This window comes from Poromitra crassiceps (genome assembly GCF_964638095.1).
Source record: "Poromitra crassiceps genome assembly, chromosome: 22".
In the NCBI taxonomy this organism is placed as follows: domain Eukaryota; kingdom Metazoa; phylum Chordata; class Actinopteri; order Beryciformes; family Melamphaidae; genus Poromitra; species Poromitra crassiceps.
In genome coordinates this window covers 10337523-10364959 of record NC_139647.1, presented here as the reverse complement: position 1 = coordinate 10364959, position 27437 = coordinate 10337523, and the positions used below count along the sequence as shown (strand labels likewise).

Below are 27437 nucleotides of genomic sequence, written 5' to 3'. Positions count from 1 at the left end.
ACTACTTTTGCATTACTTTCACCAAAACAACAGCAGCAGCAGAATGACATCGCCACCCCGTCGAACATCCCGAAAAATTATTTGAACCGTCTTGAAGTCAGTGTAAACCATCCAAAATTCTAAATGTTATCCTTTTCCTTTGTTATTATCATCTATAATTGTTATTTGCATAAAAACACACAATTTGATTAGGAAATTATTGTATCTTTATTTAACTATGTGCTTTGATGAGGAAAAAAAAGTAACTCAATTTGTAACTTCTTACTTGACAAAGTAACTGGTATAATATTACTGAAATCCTATTTGTAATACTAAGTTATATTACTGAGTTACTGCTAAAAGTAATGTATGTATGTTACTTTTGTAATGAGTTACCCCCAACACTGACACAGACATGGAGAATGCAAGAGTACTCACCTGGGATGGGTCAGACACTGGTGATTTCTTTGGCGACCTCTTCACTCTGAAAGTGTTACTGCGACAGAGGAAAACAATAGATGGTCAAGATCCAGAATCAATGTCTAAAGTACATCGCTCGCTCTAATAAGATCCAGCATCTATATCCATGTGTTTCATGTAAGTCACAAATGCAAAATTATGAAAATAATTGTCAAGCTCCATCTATAAATAGCATTAATTATTTTGCATAAAATGCTAACGATAGCACTGTTACTGTATGTGTACGCGTATTACTTCCTGTACTCTTCCTGAAATGAATTGAACTGTGAAATGTTTTGAAGAGGGTTGAGTCAGTTTAGTATTAATTGAATGTCAGTAATGATTAGACCCAGAGTGAGTTCATGATTTGACCCCCCCCCCGCCCCCCCACACACAAATACTCAAATAACACAGATCCTGGCCAGGAATGTATTTTAGCAATGTAGTTTGTTAGTGAGGACAATGATGAGGGTATCGTGATCGTCACCACCCTATACTGCACTGCACCATAGCCTGAATATTATCAGCGACGGCCATTTTTCCCCTTTTCTGACTTCAGTGTTAAATTCAAGGTTACCGTAATATACAGGTTTTGCGAGGGTCCGTTTCATTTTGTTCTATGTCCCCCCCCCCCCCCCTCTTCTTCTGATTTTTTTTAAGATACACTATCTTGTAGATCTGAGCTTGCACTGAGACAAAATATGAAAAATTAACCAGAAGCCTTCTTGGATCTGCAAAATAAAAAAGGCTGCACCCTGTTGACTGATTTGATTATATTGTACACAATTACATGATGCCATTTAAAAAAATTAAATAAACTGAAAGCAGGTATCCTCCAGTTAAAACACAAGCAGATGGCCAACACTAAGGACGTTTCACTGGGACTGTTTGCTATTGGTCACAAGGGATAGTGATGTCTCTGTTAATAGGAGGGGCAACATGCTGGTGCAGGAGGAGCCACACTGAATGAGGAGGGGGCAATAAGGGTAGATGGTTGTGTTGTTGCCCCTGGAGGAGGAGCCACACTGAATGAGGAGGGGGCAATAATAGATGGTAGATGGTTGTGTTGTTGCCCCTGTACTTACAACAGACAACACAGAGAGGACACACCCTTGGACTTCCTGTGACATATGAGAATATACAGACACAGGTGACAGAGAGACAGACAGAGAGACAGACAGAGGACACCGACATAATAGACAAGTGGACCACGTACAAACACACACCCACACCTAGGAAAACTCACCAACATTGACAAAGACATTCTTACACATGAATATAATGTACTGTAAGTGAGTGTGGACTACGCCATAATAGACCCTTTTCACAGGGGCCATTTTGTGTCTAAAAGGCAGGGTAAACACAGGTGCAAGCAAAACACTAATGAGGGTTTCCAACTTCAATGAGTGTAAGGTTGGAAACCCTCATTAGTGTTTTGCTTGCACCTGTGTTTACCCTGCCTTTTCGACACAAAATGCCCCCCGTGCAAAGGGTCTATTGTATGGTCCCGTGGTAAGAGGCCAATATCATGAACTTACGATTTGATGGGTTTTTTCTTCTTGGCGGGTTTGTTCTGATTGTGGTCCTCCAGCTCAGCAATGTTGTCATTGTCATTTTCGACGTCATTGTCATTGGCTGGCACATCGAAAGCGGCGCAGGCCTTCGGAGGGGAGTTGGCCATCTTATTGGAGCATTTGAACGGGTCTACGGACTCATCGAAGCTGTTGGAGTCACATTTATTGGAGGGCCTGGATAGTTTGGGAGAGATGGGGATGCCTTTCTTTGAATTGAAGGGGTTGTAGCTGGGATCGTCCCACTTGTCGGAGTCAAAGTTATACGATGCTTTGGGGACAGGGATGTCGTCCGCGGTGCCGTTGGGGGCTGGACGCTCGTTGTCCAGCTGCTCTGTCTGAGGCGGCGGGGCCTTCTTCAGGCCCAGCTTTGGTTTCCTCAGGGGCATCTTGGCACCGGGCTTCTTGCCCAGCTTCTTGGGCGGGGCAGAGGCCTGGTGGGACGCCTCGCTGCTCTCCTCGGAGTAGTCGAACTCCAGCCTTACCGGCTGACGCTTGGAGACGAGAGGCTGCTCCTCAGGGTTGGCGACTGGCTCTGTAAGCGGAGCTGGGGGGTCGCGGTGAGGCGGCTCCCCCGCAGAGACGGCGAGACTCTCTGGGCGGGTAGCGACGGGGGCACCCACGGGACCTTTGCGACCCAACACGGGGGAGTTGGCAACTTTATTGCCTCCTGTGCTGAAAGGGTCGATGTTCTCAAAGTTGTCCGGATCCCATTTGTAGGCGCCACCGGCGGGGATGGGGGAGTCTTCTGTGACTGGTGGACTCGCAGGGAGAGGGGTCTCCTCCTGGCACAGGCGTAAGGGAGGGGGGAGAAGGCTGGTCTCCTCTGGGCTGGTGTGATTGGTCTCCTCGGGGAGAGGAGGAGGAGTCTCCACACGGGTCTTCCTGGTTCTACGTAGGGTTCCTCCGGGGCTGGGGGTGGCGGAGGCTCCCTCGGGTTCCTCCTGAGCCTTGAGAGGGCTGGCCGTTCGAGGCTTGGCCCTCCTCTTCGCCTCCGGGGTGCTGCTGGAGGACGCCGGCCTCGGGCTCTCAGGGTTCGAGGTCTGCCTGAGGAGAGGCTTCTTCTTCAGGGAGCCGGGCCGTACCTTCTTGGGCCTGTGGAGGGTGCCCGGGGCGCTCTCGGTCCCTACGCTGAAGGACTCGGCATGCGGATGGAAGCCTCCTGCTGCAGAGCCGTCTGCGGCGTCTATCGGAGCGGCAGTGTCGAGCTCTCCGCCCTGCAGGCTGAGGGAACGGGCGAGCGTGTGGCTGGCCGACTCTGGAGGAAACTCCTCAATGTTGTACGCACCACTGGCTGCAATGGGCTTGTCCTCATCGAACACGATGGAGAGAGAGCGACTGGGCGGACGATCAGAGGCGGAGTCACTGACTGTGGTGTCTGCTGCTGCAAGAGATGGAGAAAGATAGGTGGTTTTATTCCATAATCCTGAAATGGTAACTAAGTTCTAAAGGTTCAAATGAGACTTGTACATTTCGGTGAATACATTATTTGGTGTGTGTGTGTGTGTGTGTGTGTGTGTGTGTGTGTGTGTGTGTGTGTGTGTGTGTGTGTGTGTGTGTGTGTGTGTGTGTGTGTGTGTGTGTGTGTGTGTGTGGTGGGGGGGGTGCAGTAGTGATTCTAAGGAAGGCTGCAAGGAGATAAAAAAAACCTGCTGGTGGTTTTCGACACATCCAATCATATTGAGGAATGTGCTCTAAAGTATTCAATAAGACACTCCCAGTTGGAAAATACATCAAAATAGTAATGAAAAAAGTAATGCTATGAAGCTAAAGTGGACGATCATTGTTCTCATCACTGTTTAATTTGTTTATTGTCCATGTTACTGTGTTTGAATTGCTCTAATAAAAGATAAGTAAAAATAGTAATGAAAAATGACTACATACATGAGAAATGGAGACTGTGCTGATTGTTAAGCCAAGCCACCTATACCAGAGCATCAGTACTGTGCAGTGGAGACGTCTCAGCACACAAAGACCTTTTCCCCCCAGAAATGTGGAGTTCTACTTAATTCCACTAGATGGTGCAACAAGCCCTTCTTTCACCCGTTCTCTTCCCTTTGGTAGTGACATCATATCACCATATGAAAGGCCAGTCCTCAACATGGGATCGTGCTCTGGCTCTTACCCTGGTCGCTGGACGTCAGCTGCTGGTCGTGGGGATCTGTCGGGGAAACAGCCTTCACTGGAGTTGTGGACTCGGGGGTCTCAAACGCTCCATCAGAGTCTGAGCTCCTATAGCGAAAGACAAGGAGAGACTAACTCAGGATTGCTATTCAGATGGACATCGCTTGAGCTGTGATAGCTGCTACAGTATGACTGCAGCTGGATCATAAGTCTAGTGTGAGCTAATGTGCTCTCCTTTAGACACCGCATATTATGAAGGACACAACTTCTGACGCAAGGAAGTAGCAAAAGCAGAGATGTTGTAATATAATTTTTCATAAAGATTAACTGAAAGCAGTATTTCACTGTGTTTATCACAGGTAGGTACTAGTCCATGTGGCACATACTATGCACAGTTCCACTCTGCTGCTGTACCATTTCAATATCCTTAATACCCACATCTGCTAGGGGTGTCAAAATTAATCGTATAATCGATGCATCGCGATGCGGATGTGTGAATCGAATCGTTGACAGATGAATCGTGGAATCGTTTATGTTTAAATCTCTGTTGACATTCAGATTCTAAAGCACTTTCTAAGTAAAAAAGGGACTTGATATGTATCTGACTGCTTGTATTAATTGATGAAAAAGTAGCCATGTGCAGTAATAATACAGAAAATTGAGGATTTGATACTTGGAGCTGCGATACTTTGAGCTGTATCGAGATGCATCGTGACGCATCGTGGAATCGAATCGAATCGTTGACAGATGAATCGTAATAGAATCAAATCGTGAGGCCAGTGAAGATTCACAGCCCTAACATCCGCTAATAAGGTACTCTGCATTCATTACCAGCTGCTTGACAGTCCAACAAATTCACTCCAGCACATTTATAAAAGCAAATATATATTAATTTCTAGTGGGATTTGTATGGCTGGAAATGAAAGTGATAAATCTGCAGCGAGGAGAGACATAACGCCACGCCTGAGACATAACATCACACACACACACACACACACACACACACACACACACACACACACACACACACACACACACACACACACACACACAAGACCACCAAAAATCACAGCTATGCAGAAATAGACAGAGGTGCTGAGGGAAATACAACGAACTGAGAACTGAGTGATAATAAGATCACACAGATGTTGTCATCCTATACCAAATCAATATTGATTAACCATCGTCTCAGCAACTGCACCCTAACACAGCTCACCACGCACACGCACACCCTCCGACTACCAACGACCGCCGCACTCCGATGATGGATGCATGATGATGATGTGGCGGCGTGCAGCAGCCTCCACCACGCCTCACGTCTCACCTCTGTCTGCCCGGCTCCCCGGCAGCCCTCAGCATGCTGTCGCGGTGGCGCGAGGAGCTCCAGGAGAGGCTACGCAGGAGCCCCAGAGCGGGGTCCGACGAGCCCGGGCTGTCCCCGTCCCCGGACCCCGGACCCAGCAGCGTGTCCCAGCCCCAGCGGGCCCACTGCAGCGGCGACAGAGCCTGCCACGCACTCACTGCTGCCATGGCTGCTGCTGCACCTCTTGTGTCTGGTCTGCACGCACCACACTGCTGCCGCCTGCAGGCTGTCACACAGGTACTGTCGACGTGCCAACGCCTCCCTCCTCTGCAAGCTCTCTCTCTCTCCCCCACTGACCACGTCTCTCACCTCTCCTCTGTCCTCTCACCTCTCCTCTGTTCTCTCACCTCTCCTCTGTTCTCTCACCTCTCCTCTGTTCTCCCTGCTTTTCCCCCTCCTCTCCTCTACAGGCGTTTCTCTCTTTGTTTCACGTCTAACATCTCACTCCTTTTTCCCCCAGTACGGAATGATGCTTCGCAATCCAAATGAGACTGGCTGCAGACGCCCAGTACCTTTTTTCTCTCTCTCTCTCTCTCTCTCTCTCTCTCTCTCTCTCTCTCTCTCTCTCTCTTTCTCTCTCTTTCTCTCTCTCTCTCTCATCCTCTCCACTGCCCTCCCTTCCTCTGTCTTCTCTCCTGAACCACTAGGTGGTGCTGTGTCAGAGGCAGGCTACATACAGTTACTTCACACACAGTATTCACAGAAGAGAAAGGGCAGTCTAACTGCCCAGCATCAGCCTCATCTGCTGTGAGGACGCTCCCCTCTCCAACACATTATAGCGCCCTTTTTTAGCGCCTCCATATTGGTCCTCCTCTGCCAAAGAACTATAATGAGAAGATCTACGCTCACTGCTCACTCGGTCCAAGTGCCAAGAAAGAACACACCCAGATGCTGCTCTACAAACCCAGTTCATCTTCACTGACACACTGAAACAGAATTGCTATATAAAATAGAGGCAGCATAGACGTATTATAGACATAATTTTGACTAGTATTATTGGTGTCTCTTATTGTAGGCACTCCTGAGACAAAAGATTTGCTTACAGTTAGGAGTGGGGAGGTTAACGTAGCCTACTGTCTTGTGCGGTTTCTCCAGCACATCCTCGGACAGAATAATGAAATGAGCCATTTACAATGAACAATAAAAAAAAAGGGCAATGAAAAAAGCAATGCCTAGGGCAACACACACACACACACACACACACGGACGGGCGCGCGCACACACACACACACACACACACACACACACACACACACACACACAGACACACACACACACGGGACGGAGGAGGAGAGGACCCCCACACTCAGACGAAAGCTCCAGTCTTTATTGATCTCTGTAGCTCATCTATATGGCTTCTTCTCAGGTCATGTTGAAGACATCAGTGTCCTGCGGGGGTCCTTTGTCATAGGACACATGCAAACATGGATCCACTAACATCTGCTGCCATGAAGAATAGTGTGTGTGTGTGTGTGTGTGTGTGTGTGGGGGGGGGGGGGGCGCTACTACATTGCTAGGCAGCATTGTGGCCGATCAGTCGTCCATATTGAGAGTTGAGTGAGACACGAGAAGGTGTTGGAGAGACAGCAAGGCAGAAGAGACCAAAATCTAATAAAGCCCCTCTTGACTGTCATGGTCAATATGTCCGCCCTCCACCCCTGGGGACATGTTACTGCAGTGGTAGAGGATGTTCTCGGCCAGCAAGATGGCAGGAGGAAGCACTAGTGCAATGTGCCCCAGGAGCCGGCAGCATCAGCATCTTTTCACTGAGAAACCTCAGGATTTTCTGTCTGGATGCAGCACAACTGCATCCAGCAGCAGGGTAGCTAGGCTACACCTGCAAAAGATGATGCAGAGAAACCTGCTTCATAAATGTTTCATATCAGACTGACTGTGCTGATGTCTAGCACAAAACAAACACGTTGAGGTTTGTTACCTTCATGGTGCTATGATATGAGGTGAGATAGCACATGGTGAGGAGGGGAAGCAGCCCTGCAATCTCTGACCCAGCAGGATCAGGCTGGAGATCCGTCTGGAAGGGTCAGTGGAGAGCGCAGGGATGGTCAGATGGTCAGGCAGTGAGACAAGACAGTTCCAAGGACAGAGCAAGGACCAGGGTGGAACATATGAAGACAAAGTATTAGGGCTGTCACTTTTTCCCCAAAATAAAATTCGAACGAACTTTAATTGCCCGAAATTCGTTCGAATATATTCGAAGTTTTTTGGTTAATTAAAAAAAAAAAAAAAAAAAAAAAAAAAAATTTTTTTTTTTTTTTTTCCAGTCCAGCAGCCTGTTGCACCAGCTGAACGTAAGTTCTGTCTTAAGTTAGGGTGTGAAGTCCACACTAACTGCTACGTTCAAACTAGTTAGTTTGACACTAAAGTTGTGTCTTTGTTTGGTTGCACCACGGAGACGTAAGGTACATCTTAACTAGTAGACCCTAAAGTCCATACTAACCAAAATAGTGTCGCAGACAATGACGTGTACAGTATCTGTGACCAATCAGTGAAAAGCACGGTGGAAACGGTGTTTATTTACGGTTGTTTAAGTGGAGTGAAAACAGGACATGTTGCCCACCGCAAATTAGTGCTTTCATATTTCATCAACACTAATCAAATGAGAACGTTATTGAGTAACGTTCGTTTAGGTTCATATTACTGTTAACGTTTATCTGTGAGCTCTTCATCAGTATTGTAGGCTATACCACCATCCTGCCTCACTAAATTGTTGCGGTTATTTTAATTTGTATGCATTGCTGCAGCTTGTGGGAAACAAAAGCATGAGTCATAAATATCAAAGGGTGTAATTTATCACGGAGAGCGCGTTGCGGACGCAAAACAACGACGCGCCACGGTGCCAAGTTGCAATCCGTGCCGACTGCTATTTTACGGAGGACTTTACACCTAGTAAGACGTAGGTGTAAATTTTAAGTTCTAACTTATGCCTACATTGTAACTATTTCACTTGGTGCAACCCAAATATTTTTAGTAGTGCGTAAACTCGGACTTAGTGAGACTTTACGTTCAAACTAGCTTACGTTTCAACTTACGCACAGCTGGTGCAACCCACTGCAGGCCACCGGGCATCAGCCCGACGTGTTAGCTCACAGTCACAACACTGTCTCACAAACTTGGCTGCATCCAACTCGAGACAACTTTTCAGACCCTGGAGACAATCTTTCTCAGAAGAGACTAACGCGACAAATCTGGAGACTTTTTCTGACATGGGATTAACATTACCAGCAAGCAGCAGTTGGTTAATTTTGGTTAATAAAAAAAAAAAAAAAAAAAAAAAAAAAAATTCGAACATTCAAATTACATTTCGAAAACGAACCCCTCCCCCCACATTCGAAGTTGCATTCGAATTTCGAATGAAAAGTGACAGCCCTACAAAGTATAGACCATAGATAGCGAGTTTGATACATTGGAAATACATACAACCACTCAAAAGGAGCAACTTGATCCAAAAAGCAAATCCATAAATCCACAAAGATAGCCTAGATGTCGCTGTCTGGAAAGCGTTTCGATGACTGCTGCAGTTATGAGAATGGATGAAAATAAAATGCCACTGAAACAGTAAGTGTGGTAATCAGGGCTCACTTCAGTGCTCAGCGTATGTCTTCGCAGAGGACATGTTTTATTGTCATATGACTGCAAACACTGTGTTGCCATGGTAACAGGAGGCTGTTCACACCATATGTTCCGCTGTGGTGAAAAAGCTGGATGCACACAGCCGCAGCCAACACACACACACACACACACACACACACACACACACACACACACACACACACGTCATCACCTGAGGCTTAACTGACCAAGAAAGGCCCCGGTAAAGCCCATTATATGATATGGAAGACAAATAAACGCACATTACAGGGTTATTACTCAAACAGCTGCCAAAACAATCCTGATTGCAACACTATTCTGCTTGCAACCCCTGAAATGGTTTAAAGACAAAAGGAAAAATAACGTTAGTACTGTTCACTTTCCTTTCCTCCGATGCTTCTCTTCCTACCAGCAGTGCATGGTAGGAATAGAAGCTAATGCTAACCATCTGAATGATGATGCTCCATGTCAGTGCTTTGGCAATAGCACAAATTACATTTAAAATACATGAAATCAGGTGAATAAACATATTTGATTCTTGAATGTGTATTTTGTTTGAATGTAGTCGTGTCTTCAGAAGCTCTTAGGCGTGCTGTACCTACTAGCAGACGGAAGAACAAAGAAACAGGAGACGCAGCGTGTGGGCGGCCAATCGGGCCGATTTGAAACAAAGAGAGCAGCAGTTAATAGCAGGCTGAGATGACTGCCTGGAGACAGAGACTCTGCAGTGGGAGGTAGAGAGAGAGAGAGAGAGGGAGAGAGAGGGAGGTAAAGAGAGAGAGAGAGAGGGAGGGAGAGAGAGAGAGAGAGAGAGAGGGAGGAGAGAGAGAGAGAGAGGGAGAGAGAGAGAGAGAGAGGGAGGTAGAGAGGGAGGTAGAGAGAGAGGGAGGGAGGGGGGGGGGTAGAGAGGGAGGTAGAGAGAGAGGGAGGCAGAGAGAGAGAGAGGGGTAGAGAGAGGGAGAGAGAGAGAGAGAGAGAGAGAGGTAGAGAGAGGGAGGGGTAGAGAGAGAGAGAGAGAGGGAGAGAGAGGGGGGGAGAGAGAGAGGGAGAGAGATATGGAGAGAGAGAGAGAGAGGGAGAGGGAGGGAGGGAGAGAGAGAGAGGGAGAGAGATAGGGAGAGAGAGAGAGGGAGGGAGAGGGAGAGAGAGAGAGAGAGTAAGAGAGAGAGAGACAGAGAGAGAGAGAGAGAGAGAGAGAGACAGAGAGAGAGAGAGACACGCTGCATTTCAGACAGCCAGACATGTGTCTGCTCTGGCCTAAATGAATGTGTCTCACCCTATCTAAACAGGCGTCTCAGAGCTGGAGGGAGAGCCGCCTGCCTGCAGCCCCGGGGGAGAGGGGGAAACTGGGCTACACCTGCACATAAACCCAACGCCACCTGTCATTCTCTAATACAAAAACCTACCAGAAAACATGCAGCATGGGGGGGAAAACTAGGGCTGCAAATAGCTATTTTATCGATTAATCTGTTGATTATTATCTGGGCTAATCGATTAGTCTTTTGGTCTATGAAAGGTCACAAAATGGTGAAAAATATTGATAACCTAAGTTACTGAAAATTAGTAATTAGTTATTAGTTATTTGTCTCAGAAAGTAATATTCATTACTTTACAAATTACTGCATAATAAAAGTAATTAGTTACGGCGGAAAGTAACTTTTGCATTACTTTTAAAAGTCTGCTTCGATTGTCTTATTAATGCACACATTATTTTAGTGTTGCTGTGGCACAGTGTGGGACAAGACAAAGTGTCCAGTTGTGTCTATCATGGACTGCATTTTATATATTGATTATTATATTATATATATTTTATTATCTATCATTGCACCTGCATGGGATACTTGAACATTGGCTTATTGGGGAGGCTTATAGCTCATACAGTAGCCTATAGGCTCTGGCTGCAGCTGCGGCGTGTGGCGCATTTTTGCCCGGGCAGGGAGGCGCCGTCTCTCCTAGGTCTGACCATTATAAACCAAATAATCCTCTGAAGTTGTCTGCTATTTTCACATCCTAAAGTAACTAGTAAATAGCCCATTTAAATTCGGTAGAGATAAACGATTAATCGAATATAAAAAAAAAGTTGTCAATTAATTTTCTGTCGATCTACTAATCGGTTAATCGACTAGACGTTCTAGACGTTCTAGCTCTAGAAAAGAAATTGTGTAGAGGGGAAAGAAATGTATAGTTAATATCTTGTCTCTTCTGCCAAGACATTTCATCATAGCAATAGGCAATCATTTATAGTCTGTTCTCACAGAAAATGCTACACTATTAAACTTGACGTCACCACATGATGTCACCACATGATGTCACCACATGATGTCACCACACAGCCACGGATGGAAAGGGTGCTGAATAGAGACGTGCGGGGAGGAGGAGGAGGAGGAGGAGGAGGGGGCGGGGCTGGCTGCCGCTCTGCTGGCAGCTGGGTGATTAGCGGGACATGAGATTAGCTGCTGCAGACTCCCACTATCTTCTGTTGGCTGTCAAACGCCTCTGAAAGTCTGTCTGTCTGTCTGTCTGTCTGTCTGTCTGTCTGTCTGTATGTCTGTATGCCTGTCTGTCTGTCTGTCTGTCTGTCTGTTGTCTGTCTGTCTGTCTCTCTGTCTGTCTGTTGTCTGTCTGTCTGTCTCTCTGTCTGTCTGTTGTCTGTCTGTCTGTCTGTCTGTCTGTCTGCACGCCGACTGGGGATCCAGGCCATCTCTCTCTTTCCATCCCATTCCTCATATCCATTAAGTCCCTCATCCCACCTCCCTCTACCTCTCCAATGCATCTTCCCTTTGTTGCCTTAAGCCTCCCTGCCTGCTCCCCTCTCCTGCTTTTGACCATTCGTTATCAGGAGGATTTGTGTGTCACACTGCCTTCCTGAAAATGCTTTCTTGTCTGCTGCTACACTGTAGCATTCTGCTGCTACACTGTAGCCTTCTGGACCGAGGCCAGGCCTGGCGTTGGGGGGGGGGGGCGGGGGGGGGGGCTGACCAGGCCGGGCCCCCCCATTCCCCGAACTGGCCCCCTCATTCAAAAATTTTTTTTTTTGTGTGTGGCTAAAAACGTTTTTCCGTTTTTCTGTTTTAAAGTTTAAAACGGAATCTGGCTGTCATTAGGCATTGATTAACTGAATGCTATTGCTAACTGTTACTTTGAACATCCATTTGCAATGATTCTGGCTGGATATTAACTATTGTAAATTTGTCACAATGAATGCAATTTGTGCACAATGTGTAAATACATTTAATATTAATTGTTTAGGCCTAATTATTTGTAAAGTCACAACACATTAGAGATGTGTGTAGTTCTTCATAGATTTAGCCTCTTCATTTTGCTCTCAAATGCACCAGGTTGATGAATTTTACTTTAAAATGTACAAAATATTCTTCCGGGGGAGAATCCCCCCGGAACCCCCTTGGGTAGCTTGGCCCCCCCAAGCTAGGGGCAGGCCCCCTCTGTAATTTGGGTCTGGAGCCAGGCCTGATCGAGGCTGACATCAAACACTAAAATCTCTGCTCCCTGTCAAAGGCAGAGAAGCTTAGTGTCTAGTGTGAGAATCAGCAATTGTCTTCTGTCAGCATTATGTGACAAGTCAATATACTAAAAAGCTGCACAAATGCTCCGCATTAGCAGATGTCAGTGACAATTCAATAATGAGTGTACCGGTGTGTGTGTGTATATATCAGTTAACTTGGATTTTTGCCAGAAAATCTATCAAAGCAGACACAACTGACTTTAAAAGACATACCTTTAGAAAGGAAACATTATACAGCATATAATAATTTCAATTACTGTTAATGAGGGTACATGTCTGATTTGTGCTGGATTCTGAAAAGTCAGAAGAGGGTAAAAATTATGTAATAATATGAGTTATTTTATGTGTCTGTGGTACGAGGTAGAAGTGAGAGGTGAGAGCCTCTGATGAGACCAACAGAGGGAGCTATTGTGCTTTTTTTGGGCCACTGATGAATGAGTGTCTGGATACAGTGAGTACACTGTATATCACACGGGCACTTAGTACTATATGAAACCACAACCAATCTTCATTTTACAAGGTATAAAAGTCATCTGGTTAAGTTCACACAAGAGAGAGAGAGAGAGAGATATAGATAGATAGAGAGAGAGAGACTTTGATCAAAGTGCTTCCCTGCAGCCTCTTCAGTCAGACAGCAGTGATGTAGCGGGCAGAGAGGAGAGCAGACAGTGTTTAGGTGACGGGACGAGAACACAGAGCAGATCTGTCTCCTGCAGAGGATTCTTCACCTCGGGAAATGAGACCTGATGGAGAATCACTCTGTGCACCTTCTGCTGCTCACAGAGACTGAGCCTCTCCAAGAGCGCGTGTCTCGCAGTTTCTCTCCCATGTCCGTCCAGACTGAGAACAAAACTATATCAGCAAAAAAACCATGCATCCTTTAGTTTTGGAGTGTGGTGGTATCCCCATTTTTTCCCAAGAAATCCACTCAGTCCAGATCCATTTTCAGAACAAAGAAGCCATTGAGACTAACGGGGGGGGGGGGGGGCAGACTAAGATAATCTCCATTCAATAATACCTCATCTACGTAGTCTAATCTCAGACCTGGGATGCGATGCAGGCAGATGGTACCTCAAAAACAACAGGCTAGAGGGGAATGCCTGCAAGGCAGAGCATCAGCTAGGAGGGGGGTGGGGGAATTACCCCACTGTTTTGATGATGAGATCAGAAGGTTCATATATATGACTGCACCCCCCCCCCCCCCCCCCCTCCCCCCGCTCAATGCACACAACACAACACAACCTCACTGGAATTGCATTACAGTATGGTATGATGTCATTCTTCCATTATAAACCTCCTAGAGAATAATAATTCCTTTGAGCACAGCAGCACATCGTTTGGCCCAGTCCACCTAATTGCCTACAGTGTGTTATTACGGTGCTGTACATGTGTTGTAAACGAGCAGTTCCAGAGGGATTCAACAGTACTCCGCTAACACCTGCAAATGTAGTTAGCTGTATATGAACAGATGCTATGAGGAAACCCTTTATAGCAGCAACTACATTTCGCAAATGTATTTGTTCGTGTATTTTAACGGTGTGACTGCACTTAAGCGTTGACTCGGGATACCGTTAGCTATTGAAATGGATCATAATAAAGCAGAATCTTACAGTAAACACTTACTGTACATTAGCTTCCTGAGCCCTACAGTGCACGTCCAGGTGTGCTTGAATGATGTAAGTGCTCTTGACAGTGTTGCACAACTGAAGGAGTGAACGCTGTAAAAGCCATTAGAATGGTGGGCAGTAGGTACAGTGCTTTGTTCTGCACCTGTAGGATAAACTGGCTACCAACCTACAGTAGCAATGCTACAGTAAGAGTCTGTAGCTGTGATTGATTTATTAATGTGATTGCCCCAATCCACTAAAGGAGGGATAGGCAACCATGTGCCATGGACGACCCAACACGTTTTTATTCCAACCAAAACACTACAGCAGGTGATTTGACTGATCAGCACAATTGTCGCCTATCCTTGCTCTACAGCCTGAACATTATCAGACCTTACGAGATGATTATGTTATGCTATACGTCAAAAATACTCATGTCCCACAAAGATCAAACAAACGCGCGCACACACACACTCCATCTGCCTCCCCAGGTCCTGGCTCCCCTGTGCAGGTAGAGTGTCTGAGATATAAATAAAACACAGCCAAGTGGAGCACTCTCTCTCTCTCTCTCTCTCTCTCTCTCTCTCTCTCTCATGTACTCTTATTCTGGAGTTCTCTTCTTCCACCAATCACAAAGTGTGTTCTATTTCAGTGCCGTCACAGCTCCTGCTCCCAGCGCGTCAGCCGTGGCCTCCTTACCTTCACACGGAAAAACATCACCCCACCGCCAGGCTCCCAGCAGCACCTGCCTCATTCTGCCTCCCACAGCCTCCCTGAAGGACCATTAGGTTTGATCTGTACATACTGTACTGTACTGTACTCAGGGCACGCTGATGCCCTACATGTGTCCGCACATGTGCTCCCGTCCCCTCGTCCGTATTTACATCACAAAAGAAAACAACAGAGACGACATTCTCCGTTCGTCTCGGTACCGACTCACATCGGACGATTGGCTCAGTTTGGAAAAGCTTCACAGCAGTGTCTGTGCATGAGAAAACCATTTCAGAACCAGACACAAATACAAATCGATGTGACAAAAACAGTGGCCGAATCAGTAGGAGCTACTCTCCAAGCCCCCAAAATCATCTCCAATGGGGGATTCTTTGTGATTTCCCTAATAGGGGATTACCATTTTCTAGCTTTACCCGTGCCTTTGTTTCCTCTCTGGCCTGATCACATCTCTGAAGGCGTTCAGACAGACTGCTGAGCAGAGCAGACAGGCAGGTTAAGGTAGGACTCACATGTGTTCTTGAGGGGGACAAGGTGCCTCTCCGGGCTCCATGGACTCGTTGGCTCCCATCCTCGGCTAGCTTTGCCCTCTCCCCCCCCCCCCTCTCCTCCTTCCAGCTCCTGCTCCCCCACCTCCCGCCTTCCACATCCACCTGCACTCCACCCCAAAAATACTCCTTCTCCGCCTCCCGCGGTCCTTCCAGCGAGGCGGGCTGCTGTGTCGAAGCCGAGCGCTGGCCTGAGCTCCGTGGCGGTGTGAGTTACCGTGCTGCACTGCGGTGGAGGAGACAGTCCTGCTGGCATCAGGAGCAAAGCGCTGGATGATTCACAGCTTCCCGCTTTACGCGCAGCATCCCTGATTCCTCTCCTCCTCTACGGGTACCACTGTGAAAATATCCCCGCTGCTCGTCTGGCCGCTGCTCGCAGGTAGAATGATGCAACAACAAAACAAACGCCGGGAGGAACAGATCTCAAAATTAAAAGGTGGAAATAATCCGAAAAACAAATTAAATTAAATCCCGTTCTCTTTCTCCCGTGCATATGTGTGTGTATCTGTGTGTGTGTGTGAGGCGCCTTTCTCTCTGTTTGGCCGCTGTTATCGCGGAGCTGTGTTGCTGTTCTCCGTGCCTCCTCCTCCCCCCTCTCTCCTCCACTCTCTCCTCTGACACCAGCCCGCTGTGCCTTTAAAAAGACAAGCTGCTTTTTCTAGTCCGCTATGCCGCGACGATGCAGGGGGGGGAGCCAGACAATAGCAGACCCCAAAGCACACTGATTTAACAGGGTCTTTCTCCACAACTCCGCCAGTCTCCTTCCTTCCCCCGCACACACACACACACACACACACACACACACCGCCCCTCACAGTCACCATACCTCAGTCTGGACTCTCTCGTTCTCCAGCCTGGACCCCCATCTCTCTCAATAGTGAACGTGTCATTTTGTGCCTCCTCTTCACACAATGGAAGCTTCCAGCAGGCAGCGTGGCCAACCAGCGTGATGCAGGAGGTAAACAATGGACCCTCCTGAGAAACTATGTGCTGTGTGCAGCTCCTGACCTATTATGTTCCCCTTGCCTCAAGCGCCTCCGCCAACTCCTCTAAAGCATTTTAATAAGCAGCACACACACAAACAAAATAGCCCAAGCCCACCCCCCTTTCGTTTCACTCAATTCCTGGATGCCTATGAGATCATGATTATGTTATTTGATCCCAGGCAAGAGAGCCTGATATTGCTATTTGACATACTTCAGACTACTACACCAAATACATAAAAGAGACTGAAGGCATTTATTTGTTTCTGACTCTGGCAAAGTGTGGGAAATACAGTAATATTCACCAAAACTACTGTATCTCTGAACTATCTCTTTAACCAAATCACACACATTTAGGCTATTTTGATCACTAGTAATAGTAATAACTAATGTAATTTTTTTTCACTCAGCCTCCCCTGAAACTGTTTGGAGCCCCCCTGGGAAGGCCTGCCCCCCCCCCCACACACACACACACACTTTGAAAACCTCTGAACTAGATAAACCAACAAGGAAAGCAAACAAGACACACTGATGTGATGACCCATTGGCAGACCTGAGTTTGAAGGATGCATACAGGTAGACAGGTAGACAGGTAGATGTCTCTTGTACATTTTAGTTCATGACAACTTTATTCCATAAAGGATGGGACCTATGGACTCATCCTGTGCTGAGGAGACAAGGACAAAGGCATCCTGGCATATGAGCATCTCTCTCGCAGCCATTCCAAAATGAATGCTGCCTCCATGTCGACTCCCAGGGGAGCCGGCTGGATCGGTGATCTAATTTACTGGCACTCACACCAAACCTCAATACATCAAAGACAGGAAGCACATCAATCACTGACTGTCTGTCTGCCTGTCTGCCAATCTCTGTATTTGAGACATCTGAGACACAGAGAGGAGGTCCTGTAGGCAGGATGTTAGACACAGAGAGGAGGTCCTGTAGGCTGTTAGAGACACAGAGAGGAGGTCCTGTAGGCAGGATGTTAGACACAGAGAGGAGGTCCTGTAGGCAGGATGTTAGACACAGAGAGTAGGTCCTGTAGGCTGTTAGAGACACAGAGAGTAGGTCCTGTAGGCTGTTAGAGACACAGAGAGGAGGTCCTGTAGGCTGTTAGAGACACAGAGAGGAGGTCCTGTAGGCTGTTAGAGACACAGAGAGGAGGTCCTGTAGGCTGTTAGAGACACAGAGAGGAGGTCCTGTAGGCAGGATGTTAGACACAGAGAGTAGGTCCTGTAGGCTGTTAGAGACACAGAGAGGAGGTCCTGTAGGCAGGATGTTAGACACAGAGAGTAGGTCCTGTAGGCTGTTAGATACACAGAGAGGAGGTCCTGTAGGCAGGATGTTAGACACAGAGAGTAGGTCCTGTAGGCTGTTAGAGACACAGAGAGTAGGTCCTGTAGGCTGTTAGAGACACAGAGAGGAGGTCCTGTAGGCAGGATGTTAGACACAGAGAGTAGGTCCTGTAGGCTGTTAGATACACAGAGAGGAGGTCCTGTAGGCAGGATGTTAGACACAGAGAGGAGGTCCTGTAGGCTGTTAGAGACACAGAGAGGAGGTCCTGTAGGCTGTTAGAGACACAGAGAGTAGGTCCTGTAGGCAGGATGTTAGACACAGAGAGGAGGTCCTGTAGGCTGTTAGATACACAGAGAGGAGGTCCTGTAGGCTGTTAGAGACACAGAGAGGAGGTCCTGTAGGCAGGATGTTAGACACAGAGAGTAGGTCCTGTAGGCTGTTAGATACACAGAGAGGAGGTCCTGTAGGCAGGATGTTAGACACAGAGAGGAGGTCCTGTAGGCTGTTAGATACACAGAGAGGAGGTCCTGTAGGCTGTTAGAGACACAGAGAGGAGGTCCTGTAGGCAGGATGTTAGACACAGAGAGGAGGTCCTGTAGGCAGGATGTTAGACACAGAGAGGAGGTCCTGTAGGCAGGATGTTAGACACAGAGAGCAGGTCCTGTAGGCTGTTAGAGACACAGAGAGGAGGTCCTGTAGGATGTTAGACACAGAGAGTAGGTCCTGTAGGGTTGAAACAAGAGCTGGAACAGGTTCTGCAAATTCCAATCGATTGTCTAAGAGCAGTGGGAAAGCAGACTGGGAAAGGCGTCTGAAATATGAGATAGATCCATTGTTCACTCATGGGAAAGTGGGAAAGAGGACTCACTATATAATAACAAGCTTTAGCCTGCAGCGCTTCTGATCACACAGAACTTGCTGTTTTGGGGGTTTCAGGTGTCGGGCCTCTGCCTACGTGGACTACATTGAAGAGTGAAGACACAAGGAACACAAGAGGGCAGAGAGAGAGAGGCAGGTTGGCCGCGTGCCCAACCTAACACCCCATTGTGAGAAGGGAGAGCTCACATGTAAACATCAAGTCCATTAACATGAGTTCACGGAGCGTATTGACGCGATTCTAGTCTCCGATGGGTCTGACTGCCCGTCGATGTTTCATAGCCCCCCTAGGGGACAAGCACAAACACTGCTGCCCACTCACCCACTCATAACAACAGAGACCCCCCCACTGGAGCGAATATATTGATTGCTAACTGCTAACCAGACGCTCATAGCAGTTGGGTCACAAACACATCCATGTGCCCATGAAAGCAACCCTTACAGAAAAACCACATGAACTTCACATGTGCAAAATCACATGTGATCACATGTGCAAAAACACATGTGTCGCATGTGATTGCATGTGATTTTGCACATGTGCAATTTCACATGTGATCACATGTGAAAACATGTTAAATTTCACATGTGAAAACATGTGGAACACATGTGAAACATGTGCTTTGCCCATGGGAAAGCACATGTGTACATGTGCACAAATGTGTGAAACCCATGTAAATTCCCATGTGATTACATGTGAAACCTATGTGATCACATGTGAAACCCATGTAAATGTTGTACCCACATGCTTCCCATGTGTCTACATGTTCACCACATGTGGACACATGTGAACCTCATGTGTTTTTTTCTGTAAGGGAAAGCATGTGTGTGTGTGAAGTATAAGTTCATATTCTGCCCTTTTTTTTCAAATGAAAAGGGATAGAAATGCTTCCTATACTGAATGGAGCAGCTACTGTAGCATAAACACCTTCTGCAAAGCCTCTGGCCAGGCACTGTAGCTTCATCCTCACACTGAGCAAAATGAACAAATGAAATATTCAACAAAGCAGGCACTGGGAGATATGGCCACCATGGCAGGTTTTTCTGAAAGATTCATAAGCTTGCTCTAGGAGAAACTGGGTCGCTACGGTCCACATACTTGAAGAGCGGGCTGGGATTAAATAGCCTAAGCTTTTAGATGCGTAAGAATTTATGGTTTCTTCAGGGATGCAAGTGGAAGGGTTCAGATCTTGAGAGAAACCCGACTACACTGTTTGAGAACAAAACATTAGAAACGGGTGACAATCCGCAATCTGTGAAATGTGTTTATAGTTAGGTAAGAAAGAACAGTGTGACTTTTAAGGTGGGGGGCCTTTAGAGATTTGCCTACAGGGGGGGCTGTTGGCAACTTCTCACACACACAAAAACATGAAAACCTTTCGATGTCTTGGCTAGTGCTCAACAAGATAAGTGTCTAAAAAACCCTGAACCCACGCTGAAATCTTGTTTACAATTGACAACATTGTTTCTACAGTATCTCTGTGAGTCCATACGCAGAAATATGCAGATGCCAGATGCAACTGCGTGCTATCACGCAGAATGAATCCACTCTGCACATGACAAGAGGTAGAAAGATGTATTTTGGGGAAATCCAGAGTTTATGTATCTCTATAGTGGCTTTTAAACATGAAGTCTGGATCATGTCTGGCTAGCGGCTAGCAGGATATTTTCCGGTTTTACCTTTTTAAACATGAGGGGTCTTTGTTTAGAAACAGCTGGAAAAGGTCAGTATTCTCTCTGCCAGTGGGCGGGGGGAGGGGGTGCGGGAGCATGCATGTTATTCCCTACAAGGCAAATAGTTGTCGTGTGAGTCGTCGTCGGCGGTGTGCTTAGCGAATCTTTAACCAAACTCCATTCAAAAACATGCCGTTTTAACTCGAGGGTCCATTCCGACCGCGAGGGGTGGCAGTATGCCAAAAATGAGCGCTTCCGCCTTTCTTACATAAAGCCGCCCAGTCAAAATAGTGGTCGGACCGTCGTCAATCACTGTGGGTGATTTATTTTACAAGTGGCATTCAAGTCATATCTGACTAGTTTTCAATGTATTTCTCCCCACAAAAGTTAGGCTAGGCCTATGTCTCACTTTTTCTGACATGGATCAGCAGCGCAGCAGTAAGCTCTCTCCTCTCCTCGGTGTGATGGACCTGCCTGCCTGCATAGCCGAAGCGCGTTGAGATCCCTAGCTCTACCAAACAATTCAAAGCCGTTTGCAGCACTTGAGGAAACCGTGAGTTTGCTCGTTTAATTTGTTGATATAAGCGATTGCCCGAACGATTCATTAATTAATAAACTAGTGAACGTGAAGTGCCACCACCCGCCCACTCAGACATGATCGGGATTATGAGCTGCCAGTGTTTAACAGCAGCCGCTTTTCCTATTATGCGGATCCTATACCGGCGACCGAGATGAATATGATACGGACTCGCGGGAGTGCGCGTAGGCCGGCTAATTGTTGTTTAACATGCAGGCCAACCGGCTAGGAGCTGGTTATAATACGGATTCCACTGCATGTTAAGAAGTGGCTTATGACATGATGCTGGGTGGAGATGTGCCCCCCTGATCCTCCTGGGCATGCAAACTCAACAGCTGTCTGATCAGGCAGGGGAAGAGCCCGGGGCTTTGCTCTGAAGACGCTTCAGTTCTCCCATAAACTCTCACTCCTGGCATCGATGTCCTGAGGCTGTGTCTCCAGAACATCCACTCTGAGGTGTGTAAGACTCTATCCTCCTGCACTTATTATCTTACAACATTGCGTTTGGCAGCACACTAGCCAACATCGTGCATAATATACATGTTGGACTACTTTGTTTTGTGCAAGACTATAAAGACACAGATGAGATAATAGTTTTCTGTTTGAGTGACTTCCAAAAGTATTTTGAGGTTCAGAGGCAGGTCTCGATGGGAAAGTTGAAAGGGAACGATCCAGCAGAGCGGTAGCTTGGATAGCCACCAACTCATTTCCTAAATCGCTTACAGGTGTTGTGGTCAGATACAGGCAAGTAAGGACGTCTAGCTGTTAAGAACAGTGACCCGTAAAGTCCAACCTGTGCTGTGCTGCTAAACGTTTCAATGTGAACATAATCAGTGCTTTATTTACGTCATTCTCTACGATCTCAAAATTGGGAAAGAGACGAGACCATGACTCGTAGAGACATGAACTAACAGTATAATAGTAGTGGTTGGGATGTGCTGTAACAGTAATGAGGTTTTGAGGGGAGTTCAGAAAATCAAGATGATCAAATAAAATGCTGACAAGGAGTGACTCCCTGACAAAAAAAATATATATATATATTAAAGAGGTAGACTTCGTTCTTGCTTTTCAGATTCCATGGGATTTATTGCTGCAGACTGCCCTCTGTGTCTGCAGCATAGACTGTATAAAAGGGTCTGCAAACTGGTTACTACAGTGTGTGACACCACTGTGTGACACCCAATCAGAGTCAGTGTCCTCACACCTTAGTCACCGTGTTGATTAGCTGAGCTCGCTGTTGCTAACTGCTCTCTAACTGTCCTCTCTGAACAGCCTTTGCTGCTATTTACACCACACCAACATAAATAATATAGCAACACCATCCTCTTCTCAAAATCCTTATTATATAAGGCGACCGTTAAGAAAGCCAAATAGTCTCACTCATCAAAGACAGACATGTCTCAGTTTACACACAACATGACAACGTTATAGTGAGATACAGGGTTGTTGGTGTGTCTCCGTGACTGTGTCGTGTTTGTCTCTGTACCACAGCTGACTGCAGCAGAGAGCAGACACAGGCTGGCCGTCCAACATGACAACAAGGACTTCGATAAGAGAACACACTCCCTCTGCTGGTTGGAAACGGCACTGCATTGTGAAACAAAGTGGCTGAGTCATTCTCTCCTATACGATAAAACAAAGCCTATGAAATGACTCACACGGCCCATGAAGGATGTTTAGCATTATCTGATTCGATATCGAAGTAATGAGCTGCAGTTAAACTCAATCAGCACCAGCGTTAAGTTATGAATGAACAGCATTGTGTTCTGGTGTGGAATAAAGGCCTTCTGCCAAGAATAGCGTGCTGCTACACAAGCAGTTTTTAAATGGCAAGAAATCTACCATGCTGGGTCAAGTTATTAAGATGGGGCAGATTGTGCTTTTTGTGATGAGGTGTGCTGGATAAGTGGCCTACTTAATGCTGTAATGAAGAAAAGATCCACAGATAAACATTCCCCCTAATGCGTGTACTATGCAGCATCTTTGAGGCACATGTATGTATATATACTGCAATTACCATATTTAAATTTCCAAAACCACTCAGTTCATACATCAGTAATCCGTTTCCTGTGTGCGCATGTAGTGTATAATGCTCGACTGTCATTTTCTGAACGGGGGAACAAGGCCGGCGCTGACGTACGTAGCTGCTCTGGACTTCACTCAGCGAATGGCATTAATACCTGATGGTATACTATCTCTAGATCTGTGGTGTGGTCAGCAGCACCGTCTACAGGAAGAGAAGTGCGTTGACAATGCAGTGATCGATTGCTTCAGTTCAAATGAGGCAGCGGTCTGGATGACTACACTTCCGGTAGTTCCACAATGGAGGTCCACGGGCTACATTTAAAGTTGTGAGATTTAACCCGGACCAGGGTTTACAGGATGAGAACCTGACTAGACTTTCCGTCCAGCAGGCTAAAGGGACTAACTGTCAGCACCAGCCCAATCTATGGTCTTAGAATCAATAATCGAAGGATCACAAGGACTGTAATGTTCCTATTACAGGCCTCAAGCCATAACCCTTTTAGAAACATGACATTTTACAGATAAATCGCAACGACTCCTTCACCTCCGACTGCTAAGACAGTGCCAGCCATACAGTAATCCAGAGCAATATAGGTTAATAGGATAGGAACCTACCTTGTAGGGGGGTGGCAGGGTGCAGATGCAGGGTGGGGGTCCCCCTCCTGGTGACCAGAAGGTGGAGATGGAGGTGGGCAGGCAGGGGCTGGTGGAGGAGGCGGCAGGGGAGATGCAGGTGGGGTTGAAGGAGATGCAGGTGGGGTTAAAGGAGCTGCGGATGGGGGTTGCCTCTCGGGGGGCGTGGGGGGAGGGGTGGGGAACTCTGCTGCCCTCTGGAGGTGGGGAGGGAGGGCAGGCGGGGAGCGGTGCACGGGGGCAGGGTCACCTCGCTCTGCCTCAGTGATGGAGTGCCTGCAGAGGAGCGGAACACCAAACATCAACAGACGGCCATGTTGAAAAGATCTCTGAGGAGGAGTGAGGAGGACACATTCCATTTTTCCTCCACACAAAATGAAGTGTGAAAGAAACTTCCCTCGGAGCAGAGTTAGGCTAGACCGCTCTCCTTTACGCCTTCACCTAAAGTCAGCAGTGGCAAGAAGAACCTCAGCTTCAGCAAGTCTCTTTAAACACTCCTTCCTTCCAACCACCATTTCAATTACACACAGTTGAAAAAAAACACAACTCCAGTGGCTGCTCCACACTCATTAGGCCGCCATGCGTCCATGTGTTCTCCATGTGGCGTACTGTAGGTAGCAGTCTGGATCTGAGGGTGCTGCTGGGCCCGGGAGTCTGGCTCTGTCATCACTGGCCACCTGGTGGAGTGGATTTGGCCCCGGTCCAGGTCCAGGCCATATCTTATCAGGAGTAGTAGCCTCTCTAATCTGACGGGGGGGCAATGCCACGGCCGGCCAGCAGGCAGCTGTTCCCCACAAGGGGTCTGCCTCCTGTTCAGCTCTAAAAATACAGCAGCGCTCTTCACTGTTAGGCCAGAGCCTCACAACAAGTAGGCCACACATAGGGGCTGGGCCGTATGGTTGTAATCAATATCACGATAATCATAAGGTTTTGACTCAATATCAATATATATCATGATATGGGTCATGTACTGTAGTAGGCAATAATAACATTGATGTTCATCTCATTGAACCGAATGGTAATGTTAGGTAACCTGACGCTGTCCAGATGGTGTGATCGTGATCTCGCGTGAATGCAGCTGCCTCGCCAGGTTAAATGTTAGTTGTGATGTCAAACAAAACAGAAATATTCAAATAATATTCCTACCATAGCTCATTTGTTTGAAGTAAAATTCACTTGTCACCATCAATTTAGACAGCAGAAATGTGCGATATCAAAACATCCTCATATCATCACGATATATATGATTCCACTGAAGGATGATAAATGAAAATATTGAATTATCACCCACTCCCAGCCCTAGCTACAGATAATGAACTCAACTCTCCCCTAGTCTCACGTGGTCAGACCCACCGTCGACGTCGGCGAGCTTCCAGCGACGGAGGAGGTAGATATCATCTCCCCTGACCGACACTTTCCAAACAGTCTCCTCCAGCTCAGTTCAGATTGAAAATGGAGCTCTGCTACTCCCCTTCCCTCCCCCTCTCTCTCTCCCTGCTGCAGTCAGAACTTAATAACATTTAATGAGGGCGTGTGCTTTTCTTAAGGGCGTAGTGAGTTACAGTTGACATCGAATAGGGTCTCTGCCATTCCACTGAGCTCGCAGGATGAAAAACTGCAGAAACCTGCACAAGTTAATGGTCAGAGAGGATCCAACACCTCCACATAGATTTTGTGATGTAGTCTCATTCCTCTCACAGCCCCTGAGCAGAGACGTCCAATGCCATGCATATGACAGCATCTGTGACCAACTGGGCACACACACGCAGTCTGGAAATAGAAACCAAGTCACAACAGAGTCAGTGGGCGAATCTGTGGTCAGACTCAGCATGGCCTCCAGTCCAGAGATTAATAAAATAAAATAAAATAAAATAAAATTAAAGTCATGGAGCAGATAGAAAAGTGAATCAGGAGAATAGAGAATGGCAGAGGATTGTCACATTTCACACAGCAACCGTTTTGAGGTGGGTAAGCACTAAGCAGGAAGTAAAAGCAGGTGTAGTCAATGCCATTAATGACGGTTCCATTCCATTTAGGTGTTCCGGTGCCAGGGCCCGGCCCTCGTTAATGTTATTGATTACACCTGCTTTACTTCCTGCTTCACCACCTTAAAAATGGCTGCTGTGCAGCTGTGAAATGGGCCTATAATAAGGCTAAGACGTGATACAGCACTGGATAGGTGCTGCAGAGAGAGCACATGACAGCTGGTACACTGAGGTTAACAGCTGGGCCCTTAGTTACTTACCACCATGACAAGATGACTAGCAAGAGTGCAGTCAGTGTGTCACGGACATGAGACACACGTTTCTAAAGCTGATTTATAGAGAGCCGCAGGGATGATGTATTTTTGTAGTCAGAACGCGGAAGTCCCGGACTTCCTGGTTCTTCACTGTTTCTATCTATGGGATTTTTGAATGGGTTTTTGCCGCGATGCTTCAAATAAGGTCTCTGGGCAAGGCAAGCTTAATCAAACGCAAACTAGAGTTCAGTCGGATAATCTTCACACATGAGGACCACTTTCATGAGTTTTGTAGCGTACTGTAAATGCGAGCCCTAGAAGTAAAAAGCTTGAGCTAAGCTAATCCAGAACTACACACTGTCACATAGGCTTCCACGTCACGTCAGCACTCAACCTGGACTGTTGTTGATGTGTGCACTGATTACCCCGGGCTGAACGGGCTGAACCAGGTGAGGGAAAGAGAATTTCCGTGTTCGTCCTTTGAAGTGGTGACGTGACGTTATTGACGTCGACTCAACAGTGTAGTCTCATTTAGCCGTTTGCTAGCTAGCCGCCCTTTTAACGGCGCGTAAAAGTTTCAAAACTCATAAAAGTGGTCCTCGTGTGTGAAGATGATATTACTAAACACTGGTTCGTGTTTGATTACAGTAAGCCAGCGTTGCCCAGAGAGATTATTAGAAGCATCGCACCAAAAACCCATTCAAAACTCCCATAGGCGAAAACAGTGAAGAACCAGGAGTGTTAGTATCTATGATTTCCGGACTCGTTCCTGCGGCTCTCTATAGACAGTATCTGGGGGAAGCTGATTGAGCCTGTATCGCCTTTTTCAACACCACCACACCCTCCCCAGATCGACACAGTTACACACACATGCCCAATAGAGAGGCAAAGTGACCGCCTACTTCCTGCTTCAGCACTGTACCAGAGATTTTTTCCCCGCCATTTATTTTCCCATAGACATTTCGTAAAATGCTTATCAAAATAGTTTTACTTCGTCAAACCAAACGGTTCAGCTGTATATTTAGAATCGGGAGAGAGTGAGAGACCATAGAAGATTTCACTCGAACCAAAACAAAACAAAAACTACATATTTTCTTTAAATCCGCATTTTCTTTTACGTTTTGGTCCGAGTGAAATATTATGTGGTCTCTCCTGTTTCTAAATATAGCTGAACCGTTTGGTTTGAACAAGTAAAACTATTTTTATACGCATTTTACGAAATGTCTACGGGAAAATAAATGGCGGGTGAAAATCTCTGGTACAGTGCTGAAGCAGGAAGTGACGTTCACTTTGCCTCTCTATGCCACCACACTCTCCTGCTGTCAGCCACTGAGCAGCTTCACTCCAGGACACCTCAGTCGGCAGTAGTTCTTGAGAGCGCATTTCTCACCCATTTTTTCAATCCAGATTTGACCAGACAGGCCAGGGATTCAAACAGGTGGTTATGCCTGCACAAGCCAGGTCAAACACCGGGTTCTCTAACCTCTACTGTACTTTCTTGAATGGATAGTGAGTAAATGAAATATATATCATGTATATCATATATCATGCAACCCATACATACACACATATGCATTTTGGACATACACACACAGACTCACACACACTATCTACTGGAAGCAGCT

General features: G+C 46.8%; 1 protein-coding gene across 3 annotated transcripts in view; it reads right to left on the bottom strand.

Annotated features, from left to right (window-relative positions):
• Positions 1-27437, bottom strand: part of tacc2 (transforming, acidic coiled-coil containing protein 2) — a 56648-nt gene that overhangs the window by 19690 nt on the left and 9521 nt on the right. Inside the window, exons 3-6 of one of the 3 annotated variants that reach the window (XM_083658486.1) lie at positions 23556-23849; positions 4135-4241; positions 1977-3393; positions 418-475 (exon numbers count right to left, since the gene is read on the bottom strand). In XM_083658486.1, coding sequence (XP_083514612.1) covers positions 418-475; positions 1977-3393; positions 4135-4241; positions 23556-23849 — 1876 coding nt within the window. The remainder of the gene's footprint in view (positions 1-417; positions 476-1976; positions 3394-4134; positions 4242-23555; positions 23850-27437) is intronic. The other 2 variants (XM_083658487.1, XM_083658488.1) reach the window with 2 other exon arrangements.